The 17,088-nt window shown below is 44.3% G+C and overlaps 2 protein-coding genes across 2 annotated transcripts in view; one reads left to right on the top strand and one right to left on the bottom strand.

Annotated features, from left to right (window-relative positions):
• The window catches only part of LOC122926276, a 41,126-nt gene extending 28,542 nt beyond the window's left edge, over window positions 1-12,584 (bottom strand). The window contains exon 1 of the mRNA XM_044277650.1: window positions 12,423-12,584. The gene's annotated coding sequence lies outside the window, so the exon portion shown is untranslated. The remainder of the gene's footprint in view (window positions 1-12,422) is intronic.
• A 222-nt stretch (window positions 12,585-12,806) lies between these two features.
• ZW10 (zw10 kinetochore protein) overlaps window positions 12,807-17,088 on the top strand; it is a 54,267-nt gene continuing 49,985 nt past the window's right edge. Inside the window, exon 1 of the mRNA XM_044282279.1 lies at window positions 12,807-13,052. Within this exon, the coding sequence (XP_044138214.1) occupies window positions 12,948-13,052 (105 nt within the window). The 5' untranslated portion in view covers window positions 12,807-12,947. The remainder of the gene's footprint in view (window positions 13,053-17,088) is intronic.

Below are 17,088 nucleotides of genomic sequence, written 5' to 3'. Positions count from 1 at the left end.
TCACAATTTCTTAACATGAGCACTTGAAGAGTCCGAGAATGTGCCTGTGCCCTTCTTACAGCTGGAATCGAGGAAGACATAAGACCTAATATCTTCATTATTATTCAAATGGATACTTTTTTCCTGCTGCGGAATAGAGAAATCTCCTGGATGATTTTTAACCGCTTCTCTACTGGCAGGAAGGTCTTCATAAGCTCTGAATCCAATAACATTCCCAAAAATCTATTTTTTCCGGGAGGAAGATCCAATTTTTCTGGATTTATCATCCATCCTAATTTTTCTAGATCCTGCCGCACGACAATCAGTTGTTTCTCTAGGATCTGCTCTGACTCGGCAGCAATAAGAAAATCGGCCAAGTAGAGGACGCCCAAAATCCCTTTTTGATGTAAATCTGCTACTGCTTCTGACATTACTTTTGAAAAGACCCTTGGTGCGGAAAATAGGCCAAATGGAAGGACCTGAAACTGAAAATGTAGTATTCCTTCTTCCCCCTGAATTGCGAATCTTAGTACGTGTCGGTTAAATCCAGGGTTGCCATGAAAGAGTCTCTGCTTAATAGATTTATGGTGGATTTTATTGTTTCCATTTTGAAATGTTTGTAATGCAGAAAACGATTTAGGCCCTTTAGGTGTATAATTGCTCTGAATGAGCCGTTTGGTTTCTGTACTAGAAATACTGTAGAATAGAATCCTGTTGTCTCTTCTGCTGGGTGAACTGGAGCAATGGCCTCTTTTTATAGCTGAATCCTTATTTGGTCTCTGAGCAAAGTCTGAACTGTTTTTGGTTCTTTGGTGACCAGGAATACATCCAGAGGTAAGAAGAAAAACTCCAGTTTTAGACCTGTTGAGATCACGTCTAAAACCCAGGGGGACCTGGAAATGCTTTTCCAAGCTGGAAATAATCTGTTTAGTCTTCCTCCCACACTGCTTCTGACGTCATTGATCTGAAAGACTTTCGGGAAGAATTTGTGGGTTGAAGAGAAAACCTTTCCCTCTGCCTCTACCCGTCTGCTATCTGGAAGAAAAACCTCTTTTCTTCTGGTCCTGCCTGCCCCTTGTGGCTGAGGTGGAATTTCGTTTCGGATGAGAATTACAGGTATCTGATGGAAAACCCATTTATTTATTTTTTTTGTTAGTGGCTTTCTCAAGAATGTCATCAAGTACAGATCCAAAGATCCTATCACCTTCACAGTGGATACTGCACAGCTTATTTTTAGATGCCGCGTCTCCTGACCAGGATCTTAACCAAATGGCTCTTCTTGTGGCATTAGAATGGGCCGCTGATTTTGCTGCAAGCCTTATAGTGTCAACTGAGGCATCTGCCAAAAGATTTGCCGTCTGTTTAATCATAGGCAAGGAAGCGGTAATGTCCTCCCTTGGAGTACCTGCCATTAGATGTTCCTCTAGCTGATTAATCCAGATAGCCATAGATCTGGCCGTGTAAGTGAATGCCACACTCGATCTTAAAGTGGACATTGATGCTTCCCAGGATCTCTTTAGGAACACTTCACTTTTTTTGTCCATAGGGTCTTTTAGGAGACCTAGGTCCTCAAACGGGAGCGCTGATTTTTTTTGTCATCATAGCTACGGGGGAGTCTACCTTTGGGCATTTATCCCAAAGGGTAGTATCCTCTTCAGAAAAGGGATATTTCCTTTTCATAATCCTAGATACACCTGTTATTTTATCCAGGTCGTCCCATTCCTTATTTATGAGCTTTGTTATACTTGAATGTAGAGGAAAAACTCTTTTCTCCCAATCCTTTGAATATAAGATACTGTACGGATTTTGGTTGTTTAGCCTCTTCTAAATTCAGGGGTGCTCTTATTGTTTTTAATAAGGAATCAATGTCCTCAATAGAACAAAGTGGGCGCCCAGACTAGTCATCCGAGGATTCGGAATCGGATCCAGAAGGTAACTCCCCCAATCCCAAATCATCCTCTTGGAGATCAACTTCAGAGGGTGCCGACATAACGGACATAGAAGTTGAAGGTTTTTGAGCTGCGGCAGCTAACTTAAGGTCCACAGCGCTGTTCACTTCCTTCTTAACAATATTCTTAACAATATGTCTAATATTATCCAGTAAGGACGGGGATTTTTCAGACACAATCCTTTCTAGACATTTAGCACAAAGGGGTTTCTTATATCCGGATGGTAGTCCCTTTTTACATATGGAGGATTTTTTTGACCCGCTGAGCAGATTCAACGCACTTTTGGGTCTCCCTGACCTATGGGATAAAAGTTGCATTCAGAAGGGGGCAGTTTTCTCAATACTAATAGGGATAGCCCCTTGCCCCTGGTGCTAAAGTTTGCAATCTCCCAACAGTGAGTAGGAATCAACATGCTCAAACAAAAACCTCCTCATAGGAGGGAAGCTTACCGGGCTACTGGCCTTTGCCGGGTCTAGCGATATCCGGGTGTCTGAATCCCCTGGTGCAGACATGGTTGCTCTGCTGTTGGAAGCACCTCCCGCTATTTATTCAAATGCTCGTTGTCCAGGGGAAAACACGTCATCCGATGCGACTCGGCGTCCTGAGATCTCGCCACGTGATCCACGTCCTATCGTGATTATACGCTGGACGCTGCCTGGGGCTGCCTCCACCGGAGGACTTATGCCTAAGAAAAGGAAGGACCGCACAGCACATTCTGCGACCCCGCTCTCTGCCCGAACTAGTCAGGCGCAGAAAAAACAAAACAAAATCCTGCTGCTTCTCCTAGCAGGAGGATCTCCAGAGGGACAGGAAACAACTGGAGCAGGTAAGGGGAGGGGACTATTTAAAGATCTCCACATTGTTTCCTGTCCCTGGGGGAGGCGGGATAATCCTCCTGTCAATCGTGCCGCTGTGGGGGCGTTTGCAAAAGAGGCATCAGTAGTAGGGCTGCACGATATACCGCTAAATTAATCGAATCGCGATAATCGGCAAATGCGATATGGCGGTTTGGCTGACCCGAAAATGCCGCGATTATATATGAAGGGGCCCCGCGCACATAACTGGCTTTGTGTGTAAAGTATTTTACTAGTGTGTAAAACAATCTCTCTACTATTGATAACATGGCCAGCCGCTGTACTCACTGTCACGATGAATGCATTGCAGCGAGCTGGCCGGCCGGCGCGTGACTGACGTCACTTAGTAACGCTCCTGCTTCCTGAAGTGGGAGGAGCGTTACTAAGTGACGTCAGTCACGCGCCGGCCGGCCAGCTGGCTGCAGTGCATTCATCGTGACAGTGAGTACAGAGGCTGGCCATGTTATCAATAGGAGAGAGATTGTTTTACACACTAGTAAAATACTTTACACACAAATCCAGTTATGTGCGCAGTTTAGGACACATAGGGCCATGAGGGGGACCAGCATAAGATGCTATATGTCTTATGCTGGCCCCCCTCATGGCCCTATGTGTCATAGCAGAGATCCACCCCATAACAGCGCGTCCTCCACAGATCCACCCCATAACAGCGCGTCCTCCACAGATCCACCCCATAACAGCGCGTCCTCCACAGATCCACCCCATAACAGCGCGTCCTCCACAGATCCACCCCATAACAGCGCGTCCTCCACAGATCCACCCCATAACAGCGCGTCCTCCACAGATCCACCCCATAACAGCGCGTCCTCCACAGATCCACCCCATAACAGCGCGTCCTCCACAGATCCACCCCATAACAGCGCGTCCTCCACAGATCCACCCCATAACAGCGCGTCCTCCACAGATCCACCCCATAACAGCGCGTCCTCCACAGATCCACCCCATAACAGCGCGTCCTCCACAGATCCACCCCATAACAGCGCGTCCTCCACAGATCCACCCCATAACTGCGCGTCCTCCACAGATCCACCCCATAACTGCGCGTCCTCCACAGATCCACCCCATAACTGCGCGTCCTCCACAGATCCACCCCATAACTGCGCGTCCTCCACAGATCCACCCCATAACTGCGCGTCCTCCACAGATCCACCCCATAACTGCGCGTCCTCCACAGATCCACCCCATAACTATGTCATACCCAGCTGCGTCAGCGGCTCATATGGGAAAATCCAAGCAAATAGACCTCTAGCACAATTCCCTTAAAATATTGCATCGCATATCGTTATCGCAATTTTTAGGGCCCTAATCGCAATCGCACAAAATTCCTATATCGTGCAGCCCTAATCAGTAGCAGCCACTCTGTTACATGTTATACATCAGATTAATCGCGGACCTCTTCAGAACTCCATCACTCTGTCATAGCAGCCAAAGCACTCAACCAAGATGTTTTCTCTGCACCTACTGCACTTTCTCAAGCGGCGGAAACTGGTACGGATAGAAAAGACTTTCTACCTTACTATGGCACTAACCAGCTACCTCCTAACAAACCCACTACTATACAGCTAAAAACCAACACACCCTTGGTCTGTACACCAGATCCAGTGCTGAACGCCTTAGCATCATCCTTTGTGCCCAAATCACTCAACATCAGTGTACCAGCCACTGCAACTAACTCTGTCCCACCTGTAACTGTATACCCAAAGTCTGAAAACACAGACATGTCACAGTTTGCTAAAGACATGCTTCGCAAAGAATTCCCTAGGACGGGCCTCACCACATTTGATGACAAACCTGAAAATTACAGAGGCTGGAAATTCACCTTTAATGCCACAATCAGCGAGCTACATATCACTGCTGCAGAAGAACTGGATCTACTCATCAGGTGGCTAGGTCCCCAGTCTGCCTAACGTATCAAGAGACTCAAAACAGTTTACACTTCCAATCCTGCTGCAGGTGTCGACGATGCTTGGGACAGACTAGAATGTAGCTTTGGCAGCTCTGAGGCCATCGAAGATGCCTTATTAAAAAGGTTGCAAGGCTTCCCAAGGATTACAGCTAAAGACAATCTAAAGCTTCAAGAACTCAGTGATCTTCTACTAGAGCTTCAACTAGCTAAGGCTGACACCCTCCTACTTGGACTTTGTTACCTCGACACCCCTCGTTGCATCAACCCTATTGTCCTTAAACTACCATATGGCATTCAAGAAAAATGGGTTAGTCAGGAATCGACTTCCAAGAAAAAAAAATACGAGTTGCCTTTCATCCCTTTTCCTACTTCTGTGACTTCATAAGGGAAATCACGGACTCAAAAAATGACCCAAGTTTTTTCTATGGTGACTGTAACCCTCTCAGTCCACCTCCTCCAGGACTTGCAAACACACGTATAATGCACGGAGACCACAGGGGCCCAGTATCAGTGAAGAGAACTGATGTTCAACCTGCACCCGCTATGGTTCTTCAAAGGACTGGGTAAAACCAGAAACTTGAGGATCCAAATCGCCAATATCCCATACATAAACAAGCCACGTTCACTTAAGAAATGCATCGGCTTCAGAAAGAAACCTCTACAAGAAAGTAAGGAACTTTTAAAAGGAATTTGGAGTTTGTTTCAGATGCTGTGCCTCCACAGAATACCTTGCAAAAGACTAAGTCTGTCATTAAATGCATGGAATGCAGTACCACGTACAAACCCTTCATCTGTACCAACACAGCTCTAACAGCTCTACTCCATCCACAGACATCCCTCCTGTGGCAAAGCATGGCGGGGAGCACACTGAACGAACAGCTGCCTCCAACCCAGTATTCTCTACATGGAATAAAGTCTGTGGCGAAGGACTTTCTGAGAAATCCTTTGCAAAGATATGCTTGGTTCATGTATACAGAAAGTGCCAGCCAGAAAGGGCCATAAGACTGTATACCATTCTTGACGATCAGCGTAACCGATCTCTTGCAAGTACAAGGTTCTTTGATCTGTTAGGCAAAGCAGGAGATGCTCTACCTTATAACCTAGGTACTTGTTGCAGGCATTACAGAAGTCTTGGGTAGAAGAGGCCAGGGTGGATTTGATTTAAATCAAACCGATTTAAAATCACAATTTAAATCACTAGTCAGTAAGGCTTGATTTAAATTTTTTACATAAAGATTCATATTTGGACAATCTTTCTGTTGTACTGAAACAATAACATTACAGCATGTTATTTGCTTGTTTGTTAACTAATTTGGCTAAAGAAAAAAATAAATAAAAAATTATATATATATATAAATATAATAATAATATTATTATTATTATTATTATTATTATTATTAATATATATATATATATATATATTTTTTTTTTTTAAAGAAACTTAGACTGTCAGCCCAGCCTACACAAGAAAGTGATATTTTGAAGTGAAAGTGATGAAGAAATATTGTTTGTATTCTATTCACTGAACTTTAAACTTAGCACTGAAGGGGTAAATTCTGTATTTATAGGTTTTGTAGAAGTTAGGATTAAGATCTTTTTCTCAACTCTTTTCATGTTATAAATTCAGTTTTGAGAACTCCAAAATTAAACCAAGCATCTGTGATAATATCTTGTAGGCAGAGAAACTACCCAATAATCTTACAAAAACCTCTGGAAGAGCATGACATTGTGAATGGATTAATGGAATTTAACAAAAAATTAAACCTATACAGCCTTATTCTACAGAATTAAAAAAGTAATCTTTATTTCATAATGAAATAACCTATGGATGGATGGAAATAACCTATGGATGGTAATATATTTTCCTCAAAAAGCATTTTATATAAAAAAAATCTGATTTAAATAAAAAAAATCAGATTTTTTCGATTTTTTTTTTTTTTTTTTTTTTTTAAATCATTGATTTTTATCCACCCTGGAAGAGGCTCATCATACAATGTGTCCAACATGAAGTATATTCGCAAGAGTTTCACAATATGTCAAAGGGACTCAACCTATCTAAAGATAGCCCTCTATACCAATTAAATCCAATAATTGATCACAACAAACTACTTCCAGTTGGTGGTCGCATAGCAAGGTCTATTGTTATGAGTGAAGAGCAAAATCTCCTCATCATTCCAGGACGTCACCACATTACTGCTCTGCTAGTCAGACATTACCATGAGCAAGTGCAACACCAAGGACGCCACTTTACCGAGAGAGCAGTAAGGTCTGCAGGTTTCTGGATAGTCGGGATGAAAAGATGTATATCTTACATACTCCATAAATGCGTCAAGTGCCAAAAACTAAGAGGAAAACATCTAAAATCAACAGATGCACAGCTTCCAACAGACAGATTAAGCACTTAACCACCCTTTACCAATGTTGGCATAGACATTATCGGCCCATGGACCATTTTTACACGCAAGACTCGTGGCGGAGTCGTTAACAATAAGCGTTGGGCCGCGCTATTCACTTGTTTGAGTATTTGCACAGTGCATATCGAAGTTATAGAATCAATGGACTCTTCTTGCTTCATTAAACGCCTTCAGAAGATTTCCATACGTTTCCATACATGAACCTGTATAGTTACTTTGATCCTACTGCGGGACAAATTTTACAGGAGCAGAGAAGATAGAGAACTTCTTCAATGCTAACAAGTGTAAATGGGAATTCAACCCACCACATTCCTCACATATGGGAGGCTCTTGGGAACGCATGATTGGGATTTCGAGAAAAATCCTGGACTCTATGCTGCTGGACCACAAATATTCCCAGCTCACACATGAAGTCTTGGTCACCTTCCTTGCTGAGGTGTCCGCCATAATCAATGTGAGACCACTTGTTCCTGTTTCCTCAGACCCAGTCTCCAGTATTGCTAACTCCAACCACCCTTCTAACTCAAAAGATCAGAATAGCCACTATTCATCCTCAGGACTTTGATTGTTCAAATGTTTACAAACATCAATGTAAACGGATCCAACTTTTTGCTAAATAATTTTGGAGCCGTTGGAAGATTGAGTACCTTTGCAACCTTCAAAGTCGTAGAAAATGGTAAGTCAGCAAACCTGACCTGCAAGGCGGGGACATTATCATAACAATTGGTCAATGGGTCTTAGTACAAAGACTATTCCAAGTAATGATGGCAAGGTGCGGAAAGCAGAAATTAAGGTAATAAAAGAAGGTTCTGCAAGACACTACTTCAGACCCATAAACAAGCTGGTACTGCTTCTGCCTAAATCGGAAGATGAACTCCTCACACTGGCCTGATGCAGAGAGAGGCAAAATGTTGCTGCCTTCCCCTCTGAAGATGGACTCACGGATCTATCTTCCTACTAACGCTATCAACACTTTAAAGAGCATGACTACAAGTATTGCAGTAATGTTTTCCCTTGTTGAATTTTTGTTGTTCCTTTTCGGTTTGCAGATTTTCCAGAAGAAGAAACATCTATTATTCATGGACTTATCTAAAGTTTATTATTGTTATTAGAAATCATAGATTTTGACGGGGAGTGTCAAGTTACGCATGGTTTGACTTTTTATTCTGTGTCCCTTCTCTCTTCCCCTCCTGCTGTGCTCCCTGTAAAGTCTCCTTCCATCTCTCCCTTGCATTCTGGCTTCACTCTTCATCTCAGCCACATGTATCCTGTTAGCTGCTCACTCCATGATTTTTTCACCTATCCATTTGTTCTTCGGTGTGTGATCTCCACAGTTTGGAATAAACTTCATGATCTACAAGGTGTCCTTTGGATCGAGTCACTGTCAGCCAATTCAACTAAGATTGATGGTTACCGCTATCTCAGCACAACTGTAAGTTACAGAGATCACACTTTCAATGCTTAGATTGGAGAGGCAGAACAGGCGACCGCTGTTGTATTGTCTGAAAATATTTTTAAATGTTTTTTTTGCTTAGAAGACCTTGAGTCACCTTTAGGGTCCATTCACACGTCCGTGTGTGTTTTGCGGATCCGCAAAACACGGACATTGCCGGCACTTAAAGGGATTCTGTCATCAGATTTGTGCCCTATAAGCTAAACATATGGCCATGTCGGTGCTAATAACATGAATCCTAAACTGCCCTTATTAAACCTGCTTGTGGCTCTATTAGCCCAAAAAAACTGGTTTTAATAAGCTGTCACTCACCTACCTAAGGTGCCCAAGGGGTTTTACGTTAATCCAGGGTGCCTTCGCTTCGTTGAGCGAAGTGCGCATGCGCATCAGGCCGCTCAACGAAGCCGCTGCCAGGAGTCCGCGGCGCATCAGGATCTGGCAGAGGGACGGGTGGATTGAGGAGGCGGCGCTGAGGTGAGGAAGGCGGCGCTGGGCACCAGACGGCGAGGAGTGCAGGCGGGCACCCTGGACTAACGTAAAACCCCTTGGGCACCTTAGGTAGGTGAGTGACAGCTTATTAAAACCTGTTTTTTGGGCTAATAGAGCCACAAGCAGGTTTAATAAGGGCAGTTTAGGATTCATGTTATTAGCACCGACATGGCCATATGTTTAGCTTATAGGGCACAAATCTGATGACAGAGTCCCTTTAATAGAAAATGCCTATTGTCCGCAATTGCGGACAGGAATAGGACATGTTCTATTTTTTTAGGGATCGGAACTATGTGGAACAAAATTGCGGACGTGTGAATGGACCCTTAGAGTCTCCCAGACCACTCGCTACTCTCAATTTGAGCATTTTTTTTTATCTTGCCAGGTTGAGGAGGCTACTTTTGCGTCTGTCTCAGTCTGTATCTCTGGGGCGTCATCTGGCTGAAAGACCTTTGATAGATTTTTTTTTTTCCGCCAATTTACATCAGACTTTAATGGGTATGGAATACCATCTTTCTGTCTAGGGATGACTGTTTTTTGTTCCAACCCCCTAGGATCCAGGTTTGCATAATTCTGGTGTGAGCCTGCCACCAAGCTACAGCTGTTATGCAGGATGTCATAAGACCTAGAATGCTCATAGGCATTCTGGTAGAGCTCCGGTTTATAGATTGGAAGTTTTCTATCTTTGCTATGATAGCTTGTATCTTTTCCTGTGGGATGATGTTTGCAATACAGAGTCCAACATTACTCCCAGAAACCTTCTGTTGGATGACGGGATTAAGTAGTACTTTATGTTTATTAACCAACCTAAATCCGATATCCTTTGCAAAAAATTCAGGAGTAAATCAAAAATAGGGTCCGCTCACCTTTGTCCCCTCAGGGCAGGTGCTCTAGTCCAAAAATTGAGACACCCCTCAAAGCAAATTGGTAATAGAAAAATGGGTTGGACTGGCACTCATATAAGGAATAACACGGTTTATTACATATGAATACAATGTGAAATATAGTTTTCTTCACCTGTCACAAATAAAATACGAATAAAATACAATGAATACACTATTCAAACCTAAAAACTTAGTGAATCACAAGAAAATAAAAATTATAAAAATTGCAGGAACCGCAGGCACCAACCGTTCACAGAATTCAATGGTTCTGGTTGTATGTCCAAAGGTCAGTGATGCCACCGGTTACTGCAAACCCATATGGTATTAAAACAACAGTTTAGTTTCCATGTGTTATTCCACCTTTAAAATTCCACAATTAAGGAGATCTCAGAAGCGCAAGGTTCAGAGCTTTCAATATGTTGGTACTAGTATTTTCAAAGGTGTAGCAACTTTTCAATATAATAATAATGTGTCTTTATCCTCAATGTTGCAAGACAACATTTAATAGTCAGTGCAGGTGTCAGCTGTGGAAATTGCTACACTGTTTCCTTGAAAAATTGGCTGTGCAGGAACTATCATCCTAAACACTGACTATTAAATGTTGTCTTGCAACATTGAGGATAAAGACACATTATTATATTGAAAAGTTGCTACACCTTTGAAAATACTAGTACCAACATATTGAAAGCTCTGAACCTTGCGCTTCTGAGATCTCCTTAATTGTGGAATTTTAAAGGTGGAATAACACATGGAAACTAAACTGTTGCTTTAATACCATATGGGTTTCCAGTAACCGGTGGCATCACTGTAATAAACCGTGTTATTCCTTATATGAGTGCCAGTCCAACCCATTTTTCTATTACCACTTTGCAAAAAATTGTCTGTCTGACTGCTTCTGTTTCTGAACTTCCTACTATAAGGAAATCGTCCAAGTATGGGAAGATTAATAGTCCTTCCTGTCTGAGAGGTGATATCATCTCGACTACCAACTTTGTGAAGATTCTTGGCGCTGAGGAAATACCAAACGGAAGAGCAGAGAATTGGAAATTAATGACACCTCTCTCATTAATTCATAAACAGGAGGCGGGAGCTGGCTGCAGAATCACATAGCGGCTCCCGACCTCTATGAGAGTTAGCTGCGATTCGTGACAGTTGAGGGGTTAACTACCACAGATCGCAGCTACTTATCATAGTGGTCGGGAGCCGCTATGTGATTCTGCAGCCAGCTCCTGCCTCCTGTTTATGAGAGAGGCGTCTTCATTGGTGGCGCAGTGGCCACAGCCCCTCCTCCCATTGGTGGCGCAGTGGCCACAGCCCCTCCTCTTCGCCTCCCATTGGTGGGGCAGTGGCCACAGCCCCTCCTCTTCTCCTCCCTCCTCTCATTGGTGGGGCAGTGGCCACAGCCCCTCCTCTTCTCCTCCCTCCTCTCATTGGTGGGGCAGTGGCCACAGCCCCTCCTCTCATTTGTGGCGCAGTGGCCACAGCTCCTCCTCTTCTCATTGGTGGCAGCGGAAGCACAGGAGGAGGGAGACACTGCTTCCTTCTCCCCTGTGCTGCTGAGGGAACACGGAGAGCGCTGACAGCAACGAGATCCCTGTTCCCCATACGTTATCGGAATATCCGCAAAATAGATGTCGATAACGTTCAAAATCCTGAATATCGGCCGATAATATTGGTAAAACCGATAATCGGTTGATCCCTAGTTTTATCTGTAAAGATGCCTGGTTGGTCCGTGTGTCCGTTTTTACTGTGCGTCATGTGGAATTCACGTCAGTGAAAAACAGACGCAACACGGACACAACACTGATGCCATCTGTGTTGTGTCAGTGATTTTCACGGATCCATAAACTTTAATGGGCGTGTTTGGTCTGCATCCCGGATCAAAGTAGTGCATGTCTCCGCGATTACCAGAAAATGTGCACAGGACACGTCAGTGAAAAACGGAAATATGGATGAGGCCTTAGGCCTATGACCGTGGGATGGCCCCACATCGCAGTGCAGACCCACTGACTTCGATGATCCACGAGCTGCAAGATGTGGGCAAGGAAGGACACGTCCTATTTTTTGCGGCGCGTGGAAGCACACAGAAGCCATTCCGTGGGCGTCCGGGTCCATGACTCTGCACAGCAAAAGATAAGACAGCCATATTTGCGGATTGCAGAACCATTGAAGTCAATGGATCAGCACGGCAATGTGGGGAGCAGATGGACTACCTCCGCGGTCCGCAAAACACGCATGGCCGTCCCGGGGTCGTGTGAATGCGATTTAGGTGTACAGAACCCTGGGGTGGTGCTTGTGGGAGAACCTGGTGACAGATGAGGCAAACCTATCTCCATACAGAGCCCCTCAACCTGACACCCTAAAAACACAGCTTATAACCACCCCCCAAAGCATACCCATCCCTCAACACGGGCCCCAGAGCAGACCCCCTATACACACAGAAAGCACAGCTACTCGCAGTAAACGCACTTACTATTCAACAGAACGTCCTGCTCATGCTTTATGCAGCAGTTCACACTGTGGCGGTCCCCCTGCTTTCTACGCGAGGCGTAAAAGCGGTCACGTGAGGTCAGAGAAGCCTGACCATCCCAGCAGCCCGTACACTCTGGTATCGGTAGTGCCGTCGCTTAGACTACGTTTCCCAGAAGCCCCCTCGTGACGCATTATCCGGTTTTCACGATTACCTGGAATCACTATGTCGCTTAGAACTTCGGGAATTGTAGTCCTTTTTGATATAACGATAAGCGCTGGGGAGCCTCTATGGACTTCCTATCCCATCGTCCTTAGCGAACACAAACACAAGCCTTAGTAAGTCGTCATCTGCCTTGTCGCCTGTGCATGTCGGGTGTTGTAGTTCTTGTACTAAAAAGCGGCGGTCATTACACAGGCTCACAGCGGTGCTGGACTACATCGCCCAGCATTCTTCGCTCAGTAGGTTGAGCTCCATGGTTTGAAAGCGGCCCCGTCAGCGCCCGGGACGGTGGAGTTGGCAGGCGGGATGGCGTCCTTTGTAACTGAAGTGTTGGCGCATTCTGGGCGTCTGGAGAAGGAGGATCTGGGCACAAAAATCAGCCGCCTGTCTCGGAGAGTGGAAGAAGTGAAGGTATCTATAGAGAACACTGTCATATACCTGTCCTGTATACAGAGAGAATACTGTCATATACCTGTCCTGTATACAGAGAGAACACTGTCATATACCTGTCCTGTATACAGAGAGAACGCTGTCATATGCCTGTCCTGTATACAGAGGGAATACTGTCATATACCTGTCCTGTATACAGAGAGAACACTGTCATATACCTGTCCTGTATACAGAGAGAATACTGTCATATACCTGTCCTGTATACAGAGAGAACACTGTCATATACCTGTCTTGTATACAGAGAGAATACTGTCATATACCTGTCCTGTATACAGAGAGAATACTGTCATATACCTGTCCTGTATACAGAGAGAACGCTGTCATATACCTGTCCTGTATACAGAGGGAATACTGTCATATACCTGTCCTGTATACAGAGAGAACACTGTCATATACCTGTCCTGTATACAGAGAGAATACTGTCATATACCTGTCCTGTATACAGAGAGAACACTGTCATATACCTGTCTTGTATACAGAGAGAATACTGTCATATACCTGTCCTGTATACAGAGAGAACACTGTCATATACCTGTCCTGTATACAGAGAGAACACTGTCATATACCTGTCCTGTATACAGAGAGAACACTGTCATATACCTGTCCTGTATACAGAGAGAACGCTGTCATATACCTGTCCTGTATACAGAGAGAACGCTGTCATATACCTGTCCTGTATACAGAGAGAACACTGTCATATACCTGTCCTGTATACAGAGAGAACGCTGTCATATACCTGACCTGTATACAGAGAGAACGCTGTCATATACCTGACCTGTATACAGAGAGAACACTGTCATATACCTGTCCTGTATACAGAGAGAACACTGTCATATACCTGTCCTGTATACAGAGAGAACGCTGTCATATACCTGTCCTGTATACAGAGAGAACGCTGTCATATACCTGTCCTGTATACAGAGAGAACACTGTCATATACCTGTCCTGTATACAGAGAGAACGCTGTCATATACCTGTCTTGTATACATGGAGAATACTGTCATATGCCTGTCCTGTATACATAGAGAACGCCGTCATATACCTGTCCTGTATACAGAGAGAACGCTGTCATATACCTGTCCTGTCTGTATACATAGAGAACGCTGTCATATACCTGTCCTGTATACATGGAGAACGCTCTCATATACCTGTCCTGTATACACGGAGAACGCTCTCATATACCTGTCCTGTATACAGAGAGAACACTGTCATATACCTGTCCTGTATACAGAGAGAACACTGTCATATACCTGTCCTGTATACAGAGAGAATACTGTCATATACCTGTCCTGTATACAGAGAGAACACTGTCATATACCTGTCTTGTATACAGAGAGAATACTGTCATATACCTGTCCTGTATACAGAGAGAATACTGTCATATACCTGTCCTGTATACAGAGAGAACACTGTCATATACCTGTCTTGTATACAGAGAGAACACTGTCATATACCTGTCCTGTATACAGAGAGAACACTGTCATATACCTGTCCTGTATACAGAGAGAATACTGTCATATACCTGTCCTGTATACAGAGAGAACACTGTCATATACCTGTCTTGTATACATGGAGAACGCTCTCATATACCTGTCCTGTATACACGGAGAACGCTCTCATATACCTGTCCTGTATACAGAGAGAACGCCGTCATATGCCTGTCCTGTATACAGAGAGAACGCCGTCATATACTTGTCCTGTATACAGAGAGAACGCAGTCAATAGCAGACCGCAACGGGGACGAGCCTTCCTAGTGATGGTGGTGATGCCAGGAAGGCTCGTCCCCGTCACGGCCTGCTATTGGCTGCTCCTTGCTGGTGGCCGCTGGTGTGAACAGAGCCCGAGTCAGGAATGCACCTCCATCTGCTGGTAACACGAAGCGCGGCGGCCGGTTATGTCATGTTACTATATGCGGCTACATGTGACACATGGCGGCTCCTATCCTGGGATCTCGCACACGTTCTCCTGACTAAGGATACTTACTACTACTCCTGCTGTGTTTGTAGAGTAGTAATTATGTAAACCAGTTACTAGACCTGTTTCAGGCCCCTGAGCTGCCCAGTGGTAGAACGGATGTAGGTTATTGTGAAGCCTTCTTAAAGTGAACCTCCGCCTCTTACATAGTCTGCAAATGAAGGGCCCCCCCAGAGCGTATAGCTTGGGGGGCACATGGTGGCAGGGGCACTGGAGTCATTTTATAAAATTTTAAGGTTTTGGGTTAAATGATTGTGTTTGGTAGGTTTTTCTCTCCCCCCCCCTCCCCTTTTTTTCTTTTATTTCAAATTCTAGGACTCTCCTGACAGGAATCTGGTTTGGGCTGGCACACATTAGATTATCTAGACCTTTAAAAGACGACTTATTGTTGTGGTTGGAATTTTTGAAGAAATTTAATGGTAAAGTTTGTTTTCAGGAAGAATTTATGGATTCGGATGCGTTACAATTGTTTACAGATGCAGCGGGTAGTGTAGGTTTTGGGGCCTTTTGGAATAATAAATGGAGCGCCGGGGCATGGCCTGAGTCTTGGATTGTAAATAAGTTTGTAGCTAATTTAGTTTTATTGGAGTTATTTCCGGTAGTTGTCGCTATTGTTATTTGGGGTTCATTCTTTAGCAACAGGCAGATTCTTTTGTTCACAGATTTGCAGTTTTTGCAGTAAATACGTTGTCTTCAAAGTGTGAGAGAACTGTTCGTTTATTGAGATATTTAGTATTGTGTTGTATGAAATGTAATATTTGGTTGAAGGCTAGATACATTCCAGGTAAAAAGAATGACATTGCAGATGCATTATCTCGATTTCAGTGGAAAAGATTCCGGGAGCTCGCGCCAGAAGCAGACTTGGAGGGAGTCCCGTACCCGGAGCATCTGTGGGATCTAGTTATGATCTACCGTATATACTCGAGTATAAGCCGACCCGAGTATAAGCCGAGGCCCCTAATTTTACCCAAAAAAATGGGAAAAATTAGTGACTTGAGTATAAGACTAGGGTGGGAAATGCAGCTATTCAATACACTATGTGTATATAATGCACACACTCTACATTATATACACACATCTGCAAGAGGGTGACTCAGATTGATGGGAGTCTGACTCTGACTCCCTGTATTTAATGCAGAGTGTGTGCATTATATACACACACGCTCTGCATTAAATACAGGGAGCCATCCACAGATCTCCCCCCTAAACAGTGCCATCCACAGATCTCCCCCCTAAACAGTGCCATCCACAGATCCCCCCCTAAACAGTGCCATCCACAGATCCCCCCTCCCCTAAACAGTGCCAGGATGGCACTGTTTAGGGGAGGGGGGATCTGTGGATGGCACTGTAGGGGGATCTGTGGATGGCACTGCCATCCACAGATCCCCCTACAGTGCCATCCACAGATCCCCCTCCCCGACGCTCACAGCAGTATATTTATAAAGTATAAAGTATAAGCAGTATATTTATAAAGTATATTTATCAGTATTCTTTATTTATCAGTATTCTTTATTTATCAGTATTCTTTGGATATCTTACTTTATCGTTGCTCCGGTAATAGCAGGCAGTGCGGGGAGCGGCGCTCACTCACTGACGTCACGCGCCTGCTCCCACTAGGCGGCGCAGGCGCGTGACGTCAGTGAGTGAGCGCCGCCCCCCGCACTGCCTGCTATTACCGGAGCAAAGACAAAGTAAGATAGACTCGAGTATAAGACGAGGGGGCTTTTTGAGCACAAAAATATGTGCCCAAAAACTCGTCTTATACTCGAGTATATACGGTAATAATTAAAAGTCTCCAAAAGTCTCTGGCACCTAGAACATGGGATGCTTATTCATCCGCATGGAATAGGTGGCTTTCTTTTTATAAAAGTGAAGGTGGGACTGCAATAATCAACACTGAGAATGGAGGTTTAGCCTTCATTTCATCTATGTTAGAGAATGATTGCTCCTTTTCTCACATTTCAAAGACAGTTGCGGGGGTTTCATTTTTCCAGAAGTTGTACGGCCAGCCATGCTTAACGAA

This window comes from Bufo gargarizans, chromosome 2, assembly GCF_014858855.1.
Source record: "Bufo gargarizans isolate SCDJY-AF-19 chromosome 2, ASM1485885v1, whole genome shotgun sequence".
Lineage (NCBI taxonomy): Eukaryota > Metazoa > Chordata > Amphibia > Anura > Bufonidae > Bufo > Bufo gargarizans.
The sequence above is the reverse complement of the archived record's forward strand: the minus strand, read 5'-3'. Positions and strand labels throughout refer to the sequence as shown.